The sequence below is a fragment of the Cygnus atratus genome, chromosome 4 (genome assembly GCF_013377495.2).
Source record: "Cygnus atratus isolate AKBS03 ecotype Queensland, Australia chromosome 4, CAtr_DNAZoo_HiC_assembly, whole genome shotgun sequence".
Classification (NCBI taxonomy): Eukaryota; Metazoa; Chordata; class Aves; order Anseriformes; family Anatidae; genus Cygnus; species Cygnus atratus.
This window is the reverse complement of record NC_066365.1, coordinates 21485818-21502270: the sequence shown is the minus strand read 5'-3', so window position 1 is coordinate 21502270 and position 16453 is coordinate 21485818. Positions and strand designations below refer to the sequence as shown.

General features: G+C 38.0%; 1 protein-coding gene across 5 annotated transcripts in view; it reads left to right on the top strand.

Moving 5' to 3' along the window:
- TENM3 (teneurin transmembrane protein 3) overlaps positions 1-16453 on the top strand; it is a 420747-nt gene that overhangs the window by 286157 nt on the left and 118137 nt on the right. For 4 of the 5 annotated variants that reach the window (XM_035557879.2, XM_050710510.1, XM_050710512.1 and 1 more), the window contains one exon: positions 15130-15368. In XM_035557879.2, coding sequence (XP_035413772.1) covers positions 15130-15368 — 239 coding nt within the window. Of the gene's footprint in view, positions 1-1703; positions 1797-15129; positions 15369-16453 lie in introns of all 5 variants that reach the window. The other variant, XM_035557878.2, reaches the window with a different exon arrangement.

Here is a 16453-nt window from a genome sequence, read left to right as displayed (position 1 = left end):
TCAGAAGTGATACTGGCAAAACAACTCCTAGAACGTGTTACTTCAAAACAGTTCTGCAAGCTTGATCCAAACTTCATTTTAGGACATGAAGATTTTAGGAACTCCTAAAGTGTGATGAACACTGAACAACCATATGTCTTTATTGGCGTGGATTGCCAATGACGCTAGCGCCTTCAGTATTGATTAACGTGTGGAAAGGGTGTTGATAGTTTCCAGGGTAGTCTTAAATCAATTTGTGTAAAGGCTGATTCGTTGTCTGCAAAAGCACAGTGTTGCTGGAGGTTAAAGTCTGCTCAAAGCAGCTATTTTATGCATTCCACCCACTAAAACAGTGTCCAGTTTAATCAAATTCAAAATTGTTTCATTCTGTAAGTCTTCCAGGTTTTCACACATGGACTTGATTAAACATGTAACTTTTATTGAGAAGGGATGGTACAAAATAAAGGCACAAGCTGGGGGTGGAGTTCAAGTCCTGCTCTTCCAAAGACCCCAAGCGTTGTTTTGGCTATGCCACGTTGCTGGTCTGCAAATGGAGGAAATAGTTCTCCATTTTACTTATATTGCTGAGAGAAAGAGGACATTTTTAAAGATCTGTGTGCCATAACTCTGAGGACAGTATATACGCACAAGCTAGACGTGTTCATCAGGGCAAACGACTAGTACTGTTTTCAAAGTCTAAAGCTGAACGAATGAAAGTTAGGTTTTCTTGTGGCGTAGATTTCTTATGCAGTCAGGTGGTTACAAGCATCTGTATTTGAATCCTAGCACACTGGGCCCATATGCTTATAAGCTTCCCTTTGTGAGAATAGTCTGTTTCTTTAGATTTTTGCATGGTCTCTCTGGCATCCTTCCAGAATGTGAATCCCTTGCTGGCGCACTGAAGACTTGGAATTTGAGCACACTGTCTATTTTGTCCCGTGTCTTAGGCAAGCACCAATAGTCCAGATTTTGGTAGTATTTGCACAGTATTCCTTGAGGTAGTCATTTACCACTTCAGAGAGGTGCAATTGTTGAAGCAAGCATAGACCCAAATTTAGGAAGAGTTCCAAAACCAATCTTTTCCTTGTTTAGGTAGAGTAAGTAATATACAGCTGTAAAAGCAGTAGTAGTGCCTGGTTATGTTTCTCCGCTTTCATTTTCTCGCCTTTCCCTGAGAGAGCCAGAGTCTGTGGTGCTCCCTTTCCTTCCCCTGATGCTGTACAGCATCATTTGCAGAACATGAAATTGCTACTCACTCTTGGTAGCCTGCCCTCTACACATTTTATGTCTGACTGCCTGTGCCAGATAGCCAGCAAGAGACTGGCTTTTCTAGTCTCCGTTCTCTTTCACTGCTTTATCTCTGGTCCAGCCTCATCAAATAAACATCTCCCACTGTGCACTCAAGTTCTGTTCTAAAGACTATCTTGCCAGGGGCAGCAGCCAGGAATTTTATTCAAGGCCTTGCACAGAAATAAGAGATCACCAAAGGGTAGTGTCCACCTAATGGTAGACTTGTAACATCATGTCTTCAAGTTACAGTCCAGCATGTAGCTCAAAAGACAGTACGGAAGGCAGATAAATACAGCGTTAAAAATGCAGTGGCAGGTTTAGACATCCATGGGAAAGTTACTCAATAGAATTAGTGAATTCTTTTTTTGGGATCATCCCATTCTTTAAATTGAAATTGCTGCTCTAATGTCATCTTTTTGTATCTTTGTATGTAGAGAATTAGGAAATCAAGCAGTCCTTGCAAATGGTCATGACAACCTTATAGAGATGGATGTGTTTTCTCCAACATATCACGATAGCAGTTATGGGTATGTGACTCTAAGTGTTTGCATGATGCTAACTGTTGACACAGAAGACAAAATGAGATTTTTTTAAAAGTCTGATTACAGTGTCAAAAAACATCTGGAACAGACTTCCTCATCTTTATATCTTGTGTGGTTTTTTTTAAATAATTTGTCATACTGACTCATAACAAAGAAAAATGGTTAACTTTGACTGCCAAATCTAGTTTGCTTTCACTTAAGAAAATAAGAGTGCAGTTGAGGTTGTATTAATTCTCTGTGGCCTGATTCTGCAAGCTGCTGCAAACTATTTGCATGCTTATGCATTTGCCAGATCTGATCCTTAGTTTGTAATAATTTACTGTTTAGCAAATGTTTGTTTTAGAAATATTATGCTCTGTTATTGTAGCATAAGGAATGACCAATCGAAGTTTAAAGAAATAGAACTGTTTTTTTATTCTGTAACATTTTTACCAGTTAGTTTGATATTTGAACTGTTAATAAATATAGATAGGTAGATACAGATTGCTATCATTAAAGAAAAAGTTCCATATCTATTAATCTTTTTCATTAATATCTGTCTTCCGTTTGAACCACAATTTGACTTTCTTCTACCAAATCAGTATACTTGGTTTCTGATCTACATAAGAAAAAAAACATGACAAAGCAGTATCATTTCTAGTGAGTTCCAGCTTGTTAAAGAGCATAGTGTGATCAATTTCTGAAAAGAATTATTAATCGTAACTTTGCCCTTTTTTTTGTTAATAGTAGGGTGAAAATCAATACTTCATGTCCAAATTGTTTTGCTAATTGTAACTCTTAAAATTTTAAAAGGGATAAGGTATTATTTGATTTAAATGAGAATATCTGCATCTGCCTGTTAATAACTCATTAATTTATAAAATATATTGACACTGTATATTGATCTGGTTCATGTTCCAAAATCTCTTAAACTTTCACTTAGCCACAAATTAAATCAGCAGCAGTAAGGGAGTTGTGTGTTAAATTCAATTAGTTACTCATTTTCAGCAAACTCAAAGGTACTGCAGATACTTACCAGAAAACCCTTTTTTTTTTTTTTAACAAATAAGCATACTGTATTTAAAAAATATATGTATTACCATTCCCTGTAGATCAGTTACCATAGAATACTGATTCAGATGCATAATTGCTGAAGCAAAGTTAATAGAAACATGCATGGTTTATACTTTACATGTTTGTAATGGGACCACCAAATGCAGGTATTTTGGCAAATGGACTACATTGTATGACTTTCCTTTTAGTTGATACTAGTTCAGGTAGTGGTACAATGAAATTTATCTTGTTTGTAATCCCTTCATTTTTAAAATTATGCTAGCAGGGATCATTTCCTGGTGTGAAAGTTGTCCAGAGATAATAACGCATCAGTTCCAAAGCATAATAGATTTGAGACTACGACATGCAGTCAGCATGAAGATTCAGTTTATCAGCCTCACTAACGTACTGTGTCACAGCTAGAATCATTATATATTTGTTTCTTTGTTTTCATGTCATGTGTGTGTTACATTACAAAATATTATTTCTCAGTTTGTGTGGTGCATGGAGAGGATATTAATCTAATGAATATGACAATTTTAACGTTAATAATGATAATAGGAAAAGACATTTTGCATAGAAACTCTAGTGATTCATATGCCTAGACCTTAGGAATAGTTGTTTAAAGCTTTGAGAGATTTTTGCACAGTGCATTAATTATCATAAGACAGTTGGAAATCTCTAGTATTTTAATGGTAAGTATTGTTGGCTTTACTTGGTATGGCTATTCTTGTCCCTAATATCTAAATGTACGCTTGTATACATCTTGACAAATCATCTTAGTTTGAAGTAAATAGCCTGTTTTTCTTTTACCTAACCTGAAAGTCTGAGTTGTCGAGGTATCAGAATTTGAAAAAGGAGATTCAATATCTAGTGAATGATTGCATTTAGATTTCTTAGTGTTAAGCTTCCTAGCATTTTCTATCTCCTCATTTTCTGAAGTTTCATTTTTTGCAGGGATAGGGTTTGAAAACCTGTTGTATTGAAGAGGGAATTCTTTGCAAGGATTGCAAAGACTGGGGATTTTTGTCATGGGTTGGTGAACGTGTTCAGGAGACCTCAGTTTAAAAGTGGCTAGGTTGTTACAAGGCCATATTGAATTGAAATCAAGAGGGGAAGAAACCAGGAGTACGGAGTGGAGGGGAGAAATCTGGACATGACTGGACACAAAAGGAGTAGGAGAAGCTGTACAGATGGTTAAGATGGAGTAGCCCAGAAGGAGAAATTGCTAGTAGTTGGTTAGGCAAGTTAGGACTTAGATAAAATGCTAGAGTATTAGGGACTGAATATCTAGGATGAAACCCAAGATTATTCTGTGTCCTTTACTGCTTGTAAGTGCTTGTGAAATCCCTTTAAATAGCATGTACCTCATCAACTGTAGGACTAACTCAAAATGATGAGAAACCTTGGCTGCTGGTATGTGCTCTACTAGGAGAGAAACCAGGAATAACCAGACCAAAGACCTCATGTCTGTGATGGTGTATGTCAATAAGAAACTTTTCAATACAATATCTGAAGTGTCAAATTTGCTTTAAAATATCAGAAGTTAAAAAAAAAAAATACTTCAGTAAAAAAAAAATCAAGAATGTAAAGCAGATAACAAGTTACAGAGTCAAAAGCTACCCTCTTTCTACAGTTGCATGCCTGCAGTAGAGCCTGCCATCCCAACCAGTGCAGCTCAAGTTGAACCAGAAAAGAACTTTAACAGATTCTGGAAATTCTTTCCATCGCATTCAGATAGGTAAGAAAATGATACCAAATACCATGGCAAAGCAAGACTGGATGACTTTATACTGTCAGCAGACAGGGTCTTAGTAAATGTAGGTTGTGCAGTGAGAAGTCCAGCTTCAAAAAGGCATCAGTGAAAATGAAAACTGTTAAAAACAATACTGTCATCCAGTCTGGGCACAAGATGTAATCCTCTGCCTTACTGAGTCCCTGAATGGTGATCTCTCAAGTCTTTTTATAGATTTTGGTATTTTGTGTACCAAAGAGTATGCAAATGTAGTATATAAGTTTCCACCAAGGAACAATTAGGGACTGGAAAAAAGGAATGATAGGTGCCTCACAGGTATTTGTGCAGTTGCCAGTTTGATGGTATTGGCTGTAAGACAGTGCTGTCACCGTAGTGACATGAATCTGGCTGTCTGATTGACTGCTGGTAACGCAGTAGTGGCAGCACAGAGTTCAGCACAGGTTATCACAGACTCAGAATTGCAAGAGAACCACAGCTATGGACATCAATAAGTGAGCTAAGGATCACAAATCTATTATGATGGAAACTTCAGCCTGTTTGTAGCTTGATGCAGAATCAGAACCTGTCAGCTGCTGACAGAGTAATAGTTAACTTCTTTAACTTCCCTCTGGTTTTAGTTCCTTTTAAAATGCCCGGTAGCTCAATCAGGTCTTTCTGGTGCAGATGAAATTTCAACCTTTGTTTCAACTTCTGAACTAAATTTTGGGTAAATAATGCAGCTCTGAGTCTCTCTCTTAAACCACACGTGCTTTTTGGAATTGTCTCCATGTGCATTTTGAGGCATTTGCAGCAATTGAATCACATTATAGAATCGTAGAATAGCTTGGGTTGGAAGGGACCTTAAAGCCCACCTAGTTTCAACCCCCTGCCGTAGGCAGGCACACCTCCCACTAGATCAGGTTGCCCAGGGCTTCATCCAACCTGGCCTTGAAAACCTCCAGGGATGGGGCAACCTGTGCCAGTGCCTCACCACCCTCTGAGAGAGTTTTCTCCTAACATCTAATCTAAATCTCCCATCTTTTAATTGAAAACTGTTTCCCCTTGTCCTATCATTATCTGTCCAAGTGAACAGTTACTCTCCATCTTTATTATGAATTTTTATGTATATATAAATAAATAATTGCTCTCTTTCAGCTTAGTAAAGACTGCAAGTGTAGTAAAAGGGATTGGATGAGTACAGTGCCCTGACTTTCCTCTTTGATTTTCTCCCTGGGAAGCTTATCTTACTCAATATTCAAGAAGGGAGCAAGCCAAGATTATAATACCTCATTTCAAAGACACCTCTCTCTCTCTCTCTCTCAGTTGGGATATGATTCGAGAAGAACAAGATGAGGAACTGTAATATAAATCCTTATGCTCACGTGAGCATTTCCAGTTGTTACCATAAAATTCAGATGTTTTCCTTTACCCTCTCTTCCTCTGGAGAGATGAGATCTGGAGCAGCACAAGCACTATCACTATCTAAAAATGCAGTAATGGGCTGTCAAGTCTGTTCCCTCCAACTGCTGCCTCCTTCCGAAGTGTGTATCAATGACCAAGAATAACCAGGGCCATGTCACTTACTGGAACCTAGATGGAAGTCACTGTGAGTGCTAGACCTTTAAGACACCCAAAGGAAGCCTGTAAGGAGAACAGAATCACTTGATATTTTTGAGCAATATATGAGTCTAGTTTTACTCTCTTCTGTAAGGCAGGTAATGGGACTTTCCTGCAGAGAAGACTATGCATAACTAAAACTGTGGCAGGTTTCTTGGTTTGCCCACCCAGCATCACGAGTCATTCTTTGCATCGGTCTCCCCAGCTCACTTCGGCAAAGTGCAGTTTAGCATTGTTTGTTTCCCTTGCCCATCTTCACAGAGTGCAGCATAGCAGAGAGGAGCACAAAAGAGCAGGCTCAGAACAGGCTGATTTAACTGGTTCTTTTGATCTGAGATACGTGTATCCATGTAACACTGAAGTGAACCCCTCTTTCTCGGGGGAGCGAGCTAGCAGCCCAAATCTGAACTTCGAGGAACCATTAATAGGAATTTTACAAGTGCCATGTGCATACTACAGCACTGTATTCTTACTTGTGCCACCAAGAAGGTAGGTACATTGCAAAGGAAGAGATTTTGAGTGCAAGCCACCATGTACCGGTGGCTTCCAAAGGAGATTGAGATACTGTCATGTCTGCATTGCTGTTGGAAGCTTCTGCTACAGGTTGCTATGCCTGACTTCAGTCTTTCTCTAGCAGCAACCAGCAGCGGAGCAATAACCTGCCAGGGGCCAGATGTGGAAGAACACAGAAGCAGCAAGGAAGGCACTTGCAGCCCTACTGTTTTTTTTTCAGTCTTTAGTTTGTGAAGAAAGCGGGTCCTTGGTGTAAACCCACCCAAATTCAAGCAGATGTTACCGTATGTAAAGTATTTCTCTGAAACATTTGAATAACCTGTTACAAGAGGCTTATCTCCGGTTCCCACAGACGTTTCCTCCATTTTTGCATATGGGTAATAGCTTTCCTCTCTTTCTGTCTCTCTCCCAAACTTTGATCATCATATGATCTGATGTGATCTTAGAGCTTTTTCCAGGATTATGGTAGCATTAATATTGGCTCCGAGGAAGCGGAAATTCACTTTTATCTCTTCCTAGGTAATTTGTTTTTTCCAATTCTGCACAGAAAATAAACTGAGACAAATTCACAGCATAATGTAGTTTCTGTGCTGGCTTGGATTTATGTTAAATGCAGCCGTATGATTCTGTGGAAGTCAGTCATAAGCCGGTGCTAAGGGCAAACACCACCAGCTACAAGGTTTCATCTCAGAAGAATGTTAACAGAAGATGAAGACAGGCATAAAGTGCTCACAGAGAAACAAAAATCCAATCCCTTTTGGAGCCTACTGGGAATGCTGATCTCATGCATCAGTGAAGTAGAGTTCATATGAGACCTAGCCAGTAATTTCTGTTATCTCTTTTACATCTTCCCTGTAACGTCAGTCGGTGGAGATTAATCTTCTCATCCCATCTGCTTCTTCAACTCAGTGCAAGGAATCAGATTTATTGACATGATCTATCCATTAGTGAACCAGGCAGAGCTCTCTAATGTCACGTGGCAGGTGAGGGTCATGGTCTCACTCAGGGAACCCAGTTCAATCCAGCATGAGTAAGGTCTGCCAAGACCTAGAACACACCAGCCAGTAGATGCAGTGCAATGACTGATTGTGATCTTGGACCACTGTTTTTTTCCACGGTTAATGGTTTTCTGCTGATTCTGACAGCTAATGTATCTGGTATGTTTTTTGTAAACAAAGAGCAAGCATGATAATCCATTCCAGGGAGGGAGAAAATCAGCTGGTTTGGATTAAGGAAAGTCAGGGAGAGAGAAACACAAAAACTTACATGACAGAGCTTGGACCAAGCTAAAATATCTGCAGCTAGATGTAGCCATGCTCTCCTGAAGTTACTTCCTTAAGATTGACTGATTTCTTTGCATGGAAATGGCAAATAAAGTGATAGGTCTTCAGAGAGATAGACACATGCTATCTCTGCATATGTCAGAAAGGAAGCATTTGAGATAGAGAATGAGAGCTCCCACACCTCAGAAGCATCTTCTGTCTAACTTCTCTATGCCCCTTTCGACCATCAGAAAAATAACAAGATACGCTGTAGGTACCCTTACGTCTTGCTAGCTTACATCAACTTCACGGTGCTGCCGAGGTGTTACATAAGGTGCTACTACACTTCTGAAAAGCAGAATTAATGATTGTTGCTGTGTCCAGAAAGATGAATTTTGAATTAGGACCATTTTTAGACAAAACCTGCTATTTTGTTTTTTGTTCAGGTTAGCAATCATCACAGATGTATTCTGTACAAAAGAGATTAATTACAGTTTTTATTCAAATGAGTTCGGTAATACCATTGCATGAAACATCAAAATCAAGCCATTAGGAGTACTGTCACTTTCAGAGCAGCAAAGCCACGTCTCTTAAAGTACTAGTCCTGAAATGTACGTATATCACCAAAACATAAATCCACTAAAATTTACATTTCTCTCAACCTGCGTTCACTTCAAGTAGATTCAACAGAAGTTTTTTCCACCTCTTGAGGATATCAGAATATGATTGATGTGTTCCTAATTTTAGATGTCAAATGCGTAGATATACTGCATCATGCTTCAGAGTGAATCCAGTGTAACAGATTGAGAACCTCAGCAGAACAGATAAGAACATTTACCTTGACTTGCTTACAAATTTCTGTCTTCATATAATAATGTCCATATATTAAACACTCCTTAGAGGCAAATAGATAATTTTTAATAGAGTGAGATACTGGCTCACTCACTAGAGTGTGATTTGAGTTGGTTTTTGAGGGAAGGTAAACCTATGCTCCACAGTATGAAAATTGGTGTGCTCATTTTATAAAGCAGGTAAACTGTGATTATAGAAGGCAGAATGGTACTGCCTTGACTGATAAGGTAAGCTGCAGTAAGCTTGTGGTCCAACAGCGAGCTCTCATGCTGGCAATAGCTAATATGTCCAGGTTTTTTCTCAAATAGCAAGGAGAACAAATGAGTCAAATTTATCAGATTAGTGGCCCTGTTACTCCCACAAAATAAAATTTCAGAGACTCACAGATATACTTACATATCTGGAGGTCTTTTGGTACCTAAGGATAAAAGAACCAAATACAAAAAAATGTTAGAGATAGGTTTTCTTTTCACTTTTACCTCTCCACCAGTCAGTTTCTGTTCAGTTGTCTTCCAAATGCCAATTTTGTTATATTCTGCATCAGAACAACAGCTATCTGAACATAGTCTTCCTCAACTCCACAGTTGTCTTTGCCTGACCCATAAAGAACCTAAATCTTGATTTTTCTTCTTTTTTCTTTTTTATTTGCTTTAAGCAATTATTTTTTAATGCTTTTGTATGTTTTACCCTAGAAATAAAATGAATCCAAGAGTAGTTTTATGAAGACGTTGTCTTTATATACTGCAGGGCAAACAGTGCATACTCATTATACAAGAACAAGGAAACAATTGGTTGAATTTAAATTGAAATAGATAGAAGAAAACACATTTTTACACAACGCGTGTTCAGCCTACAGAACGGAATGCCACAAGACATCTGTGAGAGCCTGAGTTGTGAACTGTTAGAGAATAAGTAGTCTGGAAGACTTCCAGGTTTTCATTTTGCACTGGCCACTTTTAGGCAAGATAGTGTCCCTGGTGATCTACCCAGCTGTGGTAATGTCTCTTTCTGCCTATTTGGATACAGTTAACAGTTAAGTGTGCAAAATCTGTGTTTCTCTATCAAATACAATTATCTTCACAATTTTTTGGAACAAACTAACGTGCTCACTTGTACCACATGTGTTTACAGGAATCCTCCCCTTACCCTGTTTTTTTAAAAAGAGATCTCCTTCAAAATCTCAGGTCAGGGAGAATATCTAAGAAATAAATTACAGCTTTTCTTCCTCAATGGTCTTCCCATCATGGTCTGTAAGAATCTGAAGAGCCACGTATAATTAACACCGTCATGGTAATGATTAAATAGACAACATTTAAGGCAGTATAGGAGACAGCACTGTAAGAAAACTTCAGTCTGTGTTGAGATCCTATGTGCCAAGGCACTATGAAATCTGTTACTGATCTTCGTGGAGTCTCTCTATGCAGAAATGCAACCAAACTGTTAGATTTTGTATGCTCCAGATTCTTCAGGTGCTGGTAGTACACAACAGTGCACAAGGTGTACTGTTTGGAAGGGAACATGTACATTTGGAAGGGAAGGATTTGTTTTTTTAAACACATTTATTCTAAATACAGTTTTATTCTAGATCCAAGGTATTGTAGCACTTAAGATGAGGAGGACAGCAGTGTCTGGTCACTGTCATAATCTGCATTACAGAAAAATAACAGTGGCTTCCTTCCAGTCTCACTTTCAAAAACATGATAAAACCTGATAAAACGTGATTCATGTTCTGACGTACTTAGAAGTGTTCAACAGAATTTTGCTGAAACTTCTTCACATTTCCTTATTTAGAATGAATTTTGTAATAGAATCCTGCGTAACTTGTAGTGTGTTGTGACATATTTGCCATGGGATTTTGCACTCTCTTAGTGGGGTTGTGCTGTGTGACCTATTCTAAAACAAAACTAAAATGCTGCTAAGAAAGTTGTTGGAAATGGTAAGATAGTCTTCAAGCATCTGCAAAGCATTCTGTATACGATGCCCAAAACCAGAGAAATCGTAGCTACAAATCACCTTTGCTAAAATCTTCAAATCAGTATAAGCTAAAAGAAGTCACGTATCTAATGTATGTTATATTATGAATGTTAAAAATATTCAATAATTGTATAAACTTTTAGACCAATGTATTTAAAAGTAATGTAGAACAGTCCTTTTTGTTTTGTGATACTTTATTAATGTACTAACTGTGCTTCTGGCGGTCTGGACTTCAGGGCCTTCCAGACATGTTTATGTAATGCTGCATTCCTTAATGTGCAGTATCCATTTTTTTTCTAAACTGAAGTGGAAAGATTTTGTCAGATATTTTTGTAAGGAAAGTTATTCTAAATTGCATTTACTTTGCTGGACACTGGGCTACCTTATATCAGAAGTATTTGGGTTTATGGTCTGAGCCTTACTGTCCTTCAATGTTTTTGTAATCTATCTCCATTTCTCAAAAGACACAGTTTTCAGTTAACTTAATCTTTCTGCCCAACTCCTGTTTTTTTATCACTTTTTTTTCCCATCCTGCTTTCCCATTTACTGAATTTAGTAGAGGTTACTTCAATTTTATTTTCCACAGAGGAACTGGCAGCAGTGAGGAAATCTTATTTGGTATGAATCCTCCCCCCCAGCTTGAGGAGGAAAAAAAAATCATCTGGATGGCAGCAGGTGCACACCAGCCCCTGATACACAGAGAGTACTGAGTTCAATTAAAAGTGTGATTTTTTTATTGTTATTCGCAAGCTTATTTTCTCACTTGACTTCTTTGGGTTTTGCTACTTTATTTCTGTCTTACCTTTTAAGAGAGGAAAGTTAAGCACAATGCCTGCCATTTGTGAAATAAGGTGACTTCCCAGCTGCCTTTGCAAGCAAGGATTAGTTTTATGACATAACTTTCCATTTTACCATCAAGCTGTAGTTCAGAACTGCTAGGTACTAAATTCTTTCCACCTAAAATTTTAAGATTGGCTGCACTTTTTAACAGAAATGTACGTTGAATTAGCAGACAGAAGTATATATTGAATAAACATAAAAGTATAAGATTATTTGCTTTAAAAATGAATTGATTTACATGGTAACAACAGAACTAGCTTGTCTTGTAAAATATTACCACAGTTCAATGGAATTTTTTACTCTGAAGCTTTAATAAAATATTTAAAGTGCTACTTACACGAAGATCTAGCAAGTGCTTGTTAAATGATCAATTTTGAATGGAAGATACACTTTTATAGATGCTATAAGCTCCCTATGAGATGAAAAGTAGTGTAATTGCTGGTAAGTCAACGCCTGGTCAAATAGTGCAAACAGTTTAGTCTTTAGAAAATAGCTACTCAAGTACCATGGTTTGAAATGGCAAGATAAATGGATATATAGATAATTAAAATCATTTGTGGATAGATTATATTTCAAGAGCACAAAGAAGTTCGGCATTATCTGGAAGCAGGCTGGATTTGTTGTCAGATACCATATCCTTCTGCTCATCTCATAGGAACACTGGCATGGCTCAGAGAGGCAGACAAGATGTGCAGGCCTGATAGCATTACACTTTAAATACTGATCACTCTGAGTTAATGTAGCAGGAGAGTCTCTGACAACTTTGTTAGTAACTCCACTCTTTAGAAATAGAGAGATCCAAACAAATTTTCTTAACCCAGAGGAAGATGCCAGTCAGGTTTTTTTGTCATTATTTTACTCTCTCCGTATTTTTTCCCGCAGCAGCCTCCAGCCAGTCGGTACAACCACTCTGGCATTGTATTAATGTGATTCAAAGCAAGGAAGGAATAGCTTGAAGTGAGGAGTCGTGCTGCGTGCTGCCTAAGACTGCCCATTGCTGAATTCACATATAAAAGTTACAGTTTTCTTTCATTGCCTTGATGCCTGGGGTGGACTGTCAGAACTGTGACAGCTCACACCACCACAGATATGCGGCCATCTCCCAGGTTTATCTATGGGATTAACTCCTCAAAGGCTTTGAGAATGTGGATTACAGTCTCTGGTAGGCTGTGCTGTACCAAAGCCAACATCTCAGCTCTCACTTTCTCAGAGAAAATAGAAGAAAAAAGATCAGAGGCTGTTTTGTTGCATTATTTTGTTAAAGCTTAGACTGTATGGAGTTCCGTTCAAGTGCTTGTATAATGCAAGTTTCCATTTTTGGTCTGTTGAGCCTAACAGTGAGACAGGGGGATGTTGGTCAGGCAGCTTCTTTTTAATGTGAAAGCTGATGTTTAGGAGTATTATTATATCTGCTGTATGGCTTTCCTTCAGTCCCCGAAAGCATTATTTATTATGCACTGAGAAGGAAACAGCCTTCTTTGTTTGTTGTTATCTTGAGATCCATGTAGATACACCTGGAGATACCATTTACTATGTGTAGCCAGAAATTAAAGAGCAGTAAAGGTCAAGTGGATAAGATGCTTTATCAGAGCTTAATGAATCTACATGCTTCTGTGTATCCGTAAGATTAAAGTAACAGCGTTCCAAGTTAAAACATTTTTTATATTGGGCTAAGTATTTTTATTTTGATGTTTGCTACGTAGAAAATGTCACAACTTTTAATGAAGTAGTGTCTTAGAGAGGATTTAAACCACGAGGGCATTGTCTTTTGAAATCATTAATAATCCTCCAGGCTCAGAAGCTAAGAAAAACTTGGATGTGCTGTTTTGCATCAGTAGATCTAGTATATATCCATCTGTTGCTACTGCCAGGAAGTTTCATGCTGTTCAAACCGAAGTAAACTGCATATAGTATATTTCATGGGATTGTGTTTGTGATGCATATATTTTCAAGGAGGGGGCATATGCCAAGATGTTCAAATTTATCTATTAACCTCCTGCAGCAAAACCACGAGCAAATAACAAACCCTGATCATCTGGTATTTCTCTCAGGGTGCAGTGGGGCAAATTAATTTTGAGTGTCTCCACAGCACATTTCCAATGAAGCCACTGTACTTGTATAGGTTGGTACATTACTATGCAAAGATGCAAGCATAGCTTCTGGAGGACAAAAATCCCATCAGTCAAGAATTAGTCCTGACAAGCCCATTGTCAGGTGTTGTAGCCTAGAGGGCTTTCCCCTCCAACGCTAGCTCATGGGGTTCTGGAGCCCCTGACCCATGCTGTATATATGGCATGCAGTAGACATAAACAGCATAGACTTGCTCTTACTAGGCTTCGTGAGGACCTGCCTATCAGCAATTCATGAGTGCCTCTTACCTACTAAAAATGCAAACACCTCTGTCGTTCTGTTCAGCTGTTCCTTCACTTGGTAAGTTCAAACTTCTCCGCGGTGGGCTTTCTTACTGTTTTTAGTTATAATGCATTTACTTTGCAAAGCCTGATTTTAGTAGGCCAAGCCATACACTACAGAGTTGCCAGCATAACAAATCAGTGGAAAAAAAGCCTGGTGCAAAGATCTTTGGCTTAATTTTTGTTTGCAGAGTTATATATATGTGTCAGGAGAAAAACTCCAGGTAGTATAAGCCTATACGCTATGCTTCCTTTAAGAGGCTCTGCCAAAAAAAAATATGCTAGTGTGAACTAAAATAGAAGGATTCTAATGTAATGAGGTAAACTCAGGGAGTAGTATTTCCTTGAGAAATTTTAATTTAAATTAAGCTTATTGTTAACTCACAGAGTGTGTCTTAAATTTGGCTTTGCTTCTCATTTCTGATTCTGGCAGGGATTCTTTCTGAGTGCCTACTAAATACACATCTTTAGAGTACTTGCCAGACTGTAACTAGCGGCTGTATCCATAATCAGATCTTGATGCAGTAAGATTATGTGCAAGGAGATATGAATTAGTGTACTGAATAGTTAGGACACAAAAAAAATCTTTTAACTGACTAATTCTGGCAAAATTGCCAAAAGTTTATATCTGAAAGATTACTGTTTTCTTTGTACTTGACCCAAGAAAACTGTGATAAGTAGTATGGGCTACAGTCAGATTGCATAATATTGACTTTTTAATGGAGTTCCCTGTAGTCTGTAGTGGAAGCCAACAAAAATAAACAGCAGTAGAAAGCCTGTCCGTACTTGTTGGATAAACTCTGAGAGACCTCCTCTCTGCCATACGGTATTTTTTGGTAGTTCTGTTTCTTAACTGGATACCAGTGTATCACTCATGTTTTGGGGTTTTTCAATCTTTTCTTAAAATGAAAGTGCCTTTTTAAAGTGCAAGTGCTGTGACAAGTGTTGTTTTTATGACCCTTTGCAGACTGGATGCTAGTAGACATTTGAAAAATAGACAACATTAAACAAAAGCAGTGTGACTGCCTGTGCTCCAGCTTAATTTACTTGTGTAGTTTACCATACACTCTTTCCTTCCACAGGCATTTCCTATTCAAAACAGGAACAGGGACCACACCGCTGTTCAGTACTGCAACACCAGGGTACACAATGGCATCCGGCTCTGTTTATTCCCCTCCTACTCGGCCACTACCTAGGAACACTCTGTCCAGAAGTGCTTTTAAATTCAAGAAGTCTTCGAAGTACTGTAGCTGGAAATGTACTGCTCTCTGTGCTGTAGGGGTCTCAGTGCTGCTGGCAATACTGCTGTCCTACTTTATAGGTGAGTTCCTTTTTTTCATGATAACTGTCATCATAAATAGGGATGTCTGATAGACTGTAGACGTGCTGTCCCATCTCAACCTTCGTGTATAGCAGAGTTTTTGGTAAAAGTAAAAACCACAACAATGACTTAATGAAAACTCCTAATTATTTTGAGATGATGGAAAATCTGAATACTTTGCAAGCACTCTGTGGCATGACAATGGATGAACTAATTTCAAAGAAGTATTCAAATTGCAATTAAGATATGTGGTGTCTAGTACTTACAAACATATATGCAAAATACAGGCTATAAAGTTCTGTGACGTGAATATAGCTTGCAGCATATTTGTGGTACACTTCTCATTTTGCATGAAATGTAACTAACACAGCATTTAGGAATTATAACTTATTTCATCATTATATACATGTATGTTTGTGTTTATAGCTTGTGCAAAGGCCTAATATAGACTTTGATTGCAAGGTAGGGAAAATAAATGTCCAAAAGGACAACACGCAGAGAAGAAGGAGACTTCTTCCTCTCTTGTGGGGTGTTTATTTTTAATTATTTACTGTTTTCTCTGTTTGTTAATTTTTGCCAACTTGAATTTCACATGATTTCTTTTATTTCTTCTTCACTTTATTTAATTTCATAAATGCTTCTTCTAAATATCATATAATTTGAGGTTTAGGCAGTTAGTGGGGGAATCACTTGCCCATGACAAAAACATTATTGACTTCAGTGTGGGAACAGAACAGGCTTATCATGTATGTGTGCATGATTTCTTCCATGGCTTTGTCCAGATTACAGATTTTGTTACCTCTGAGTCCTTAAATGGTCTTCAAAGACTTAAACAAAAAAAAAAAAATTTGCTAATTAGAAGTTAAAATCAGAAATGAAAATTTAAGGGTCTGGTTTTTGTAAGGCATTGGTTGTGTTCCAATTCAGAGTCTTAAGAAGTCAAGAAAAGAAGAGGAAGGGGGGGGAGTCAATCTCTCCTTCTCTCCCTCGTTTTAAAATCAGGTTAAATTAATAATAAAGGCTAGAAGGCCCTGTGATCCTTAAATCTTCATTGCCTTTGTTGAAACAGGCTTGCTACATTTCAA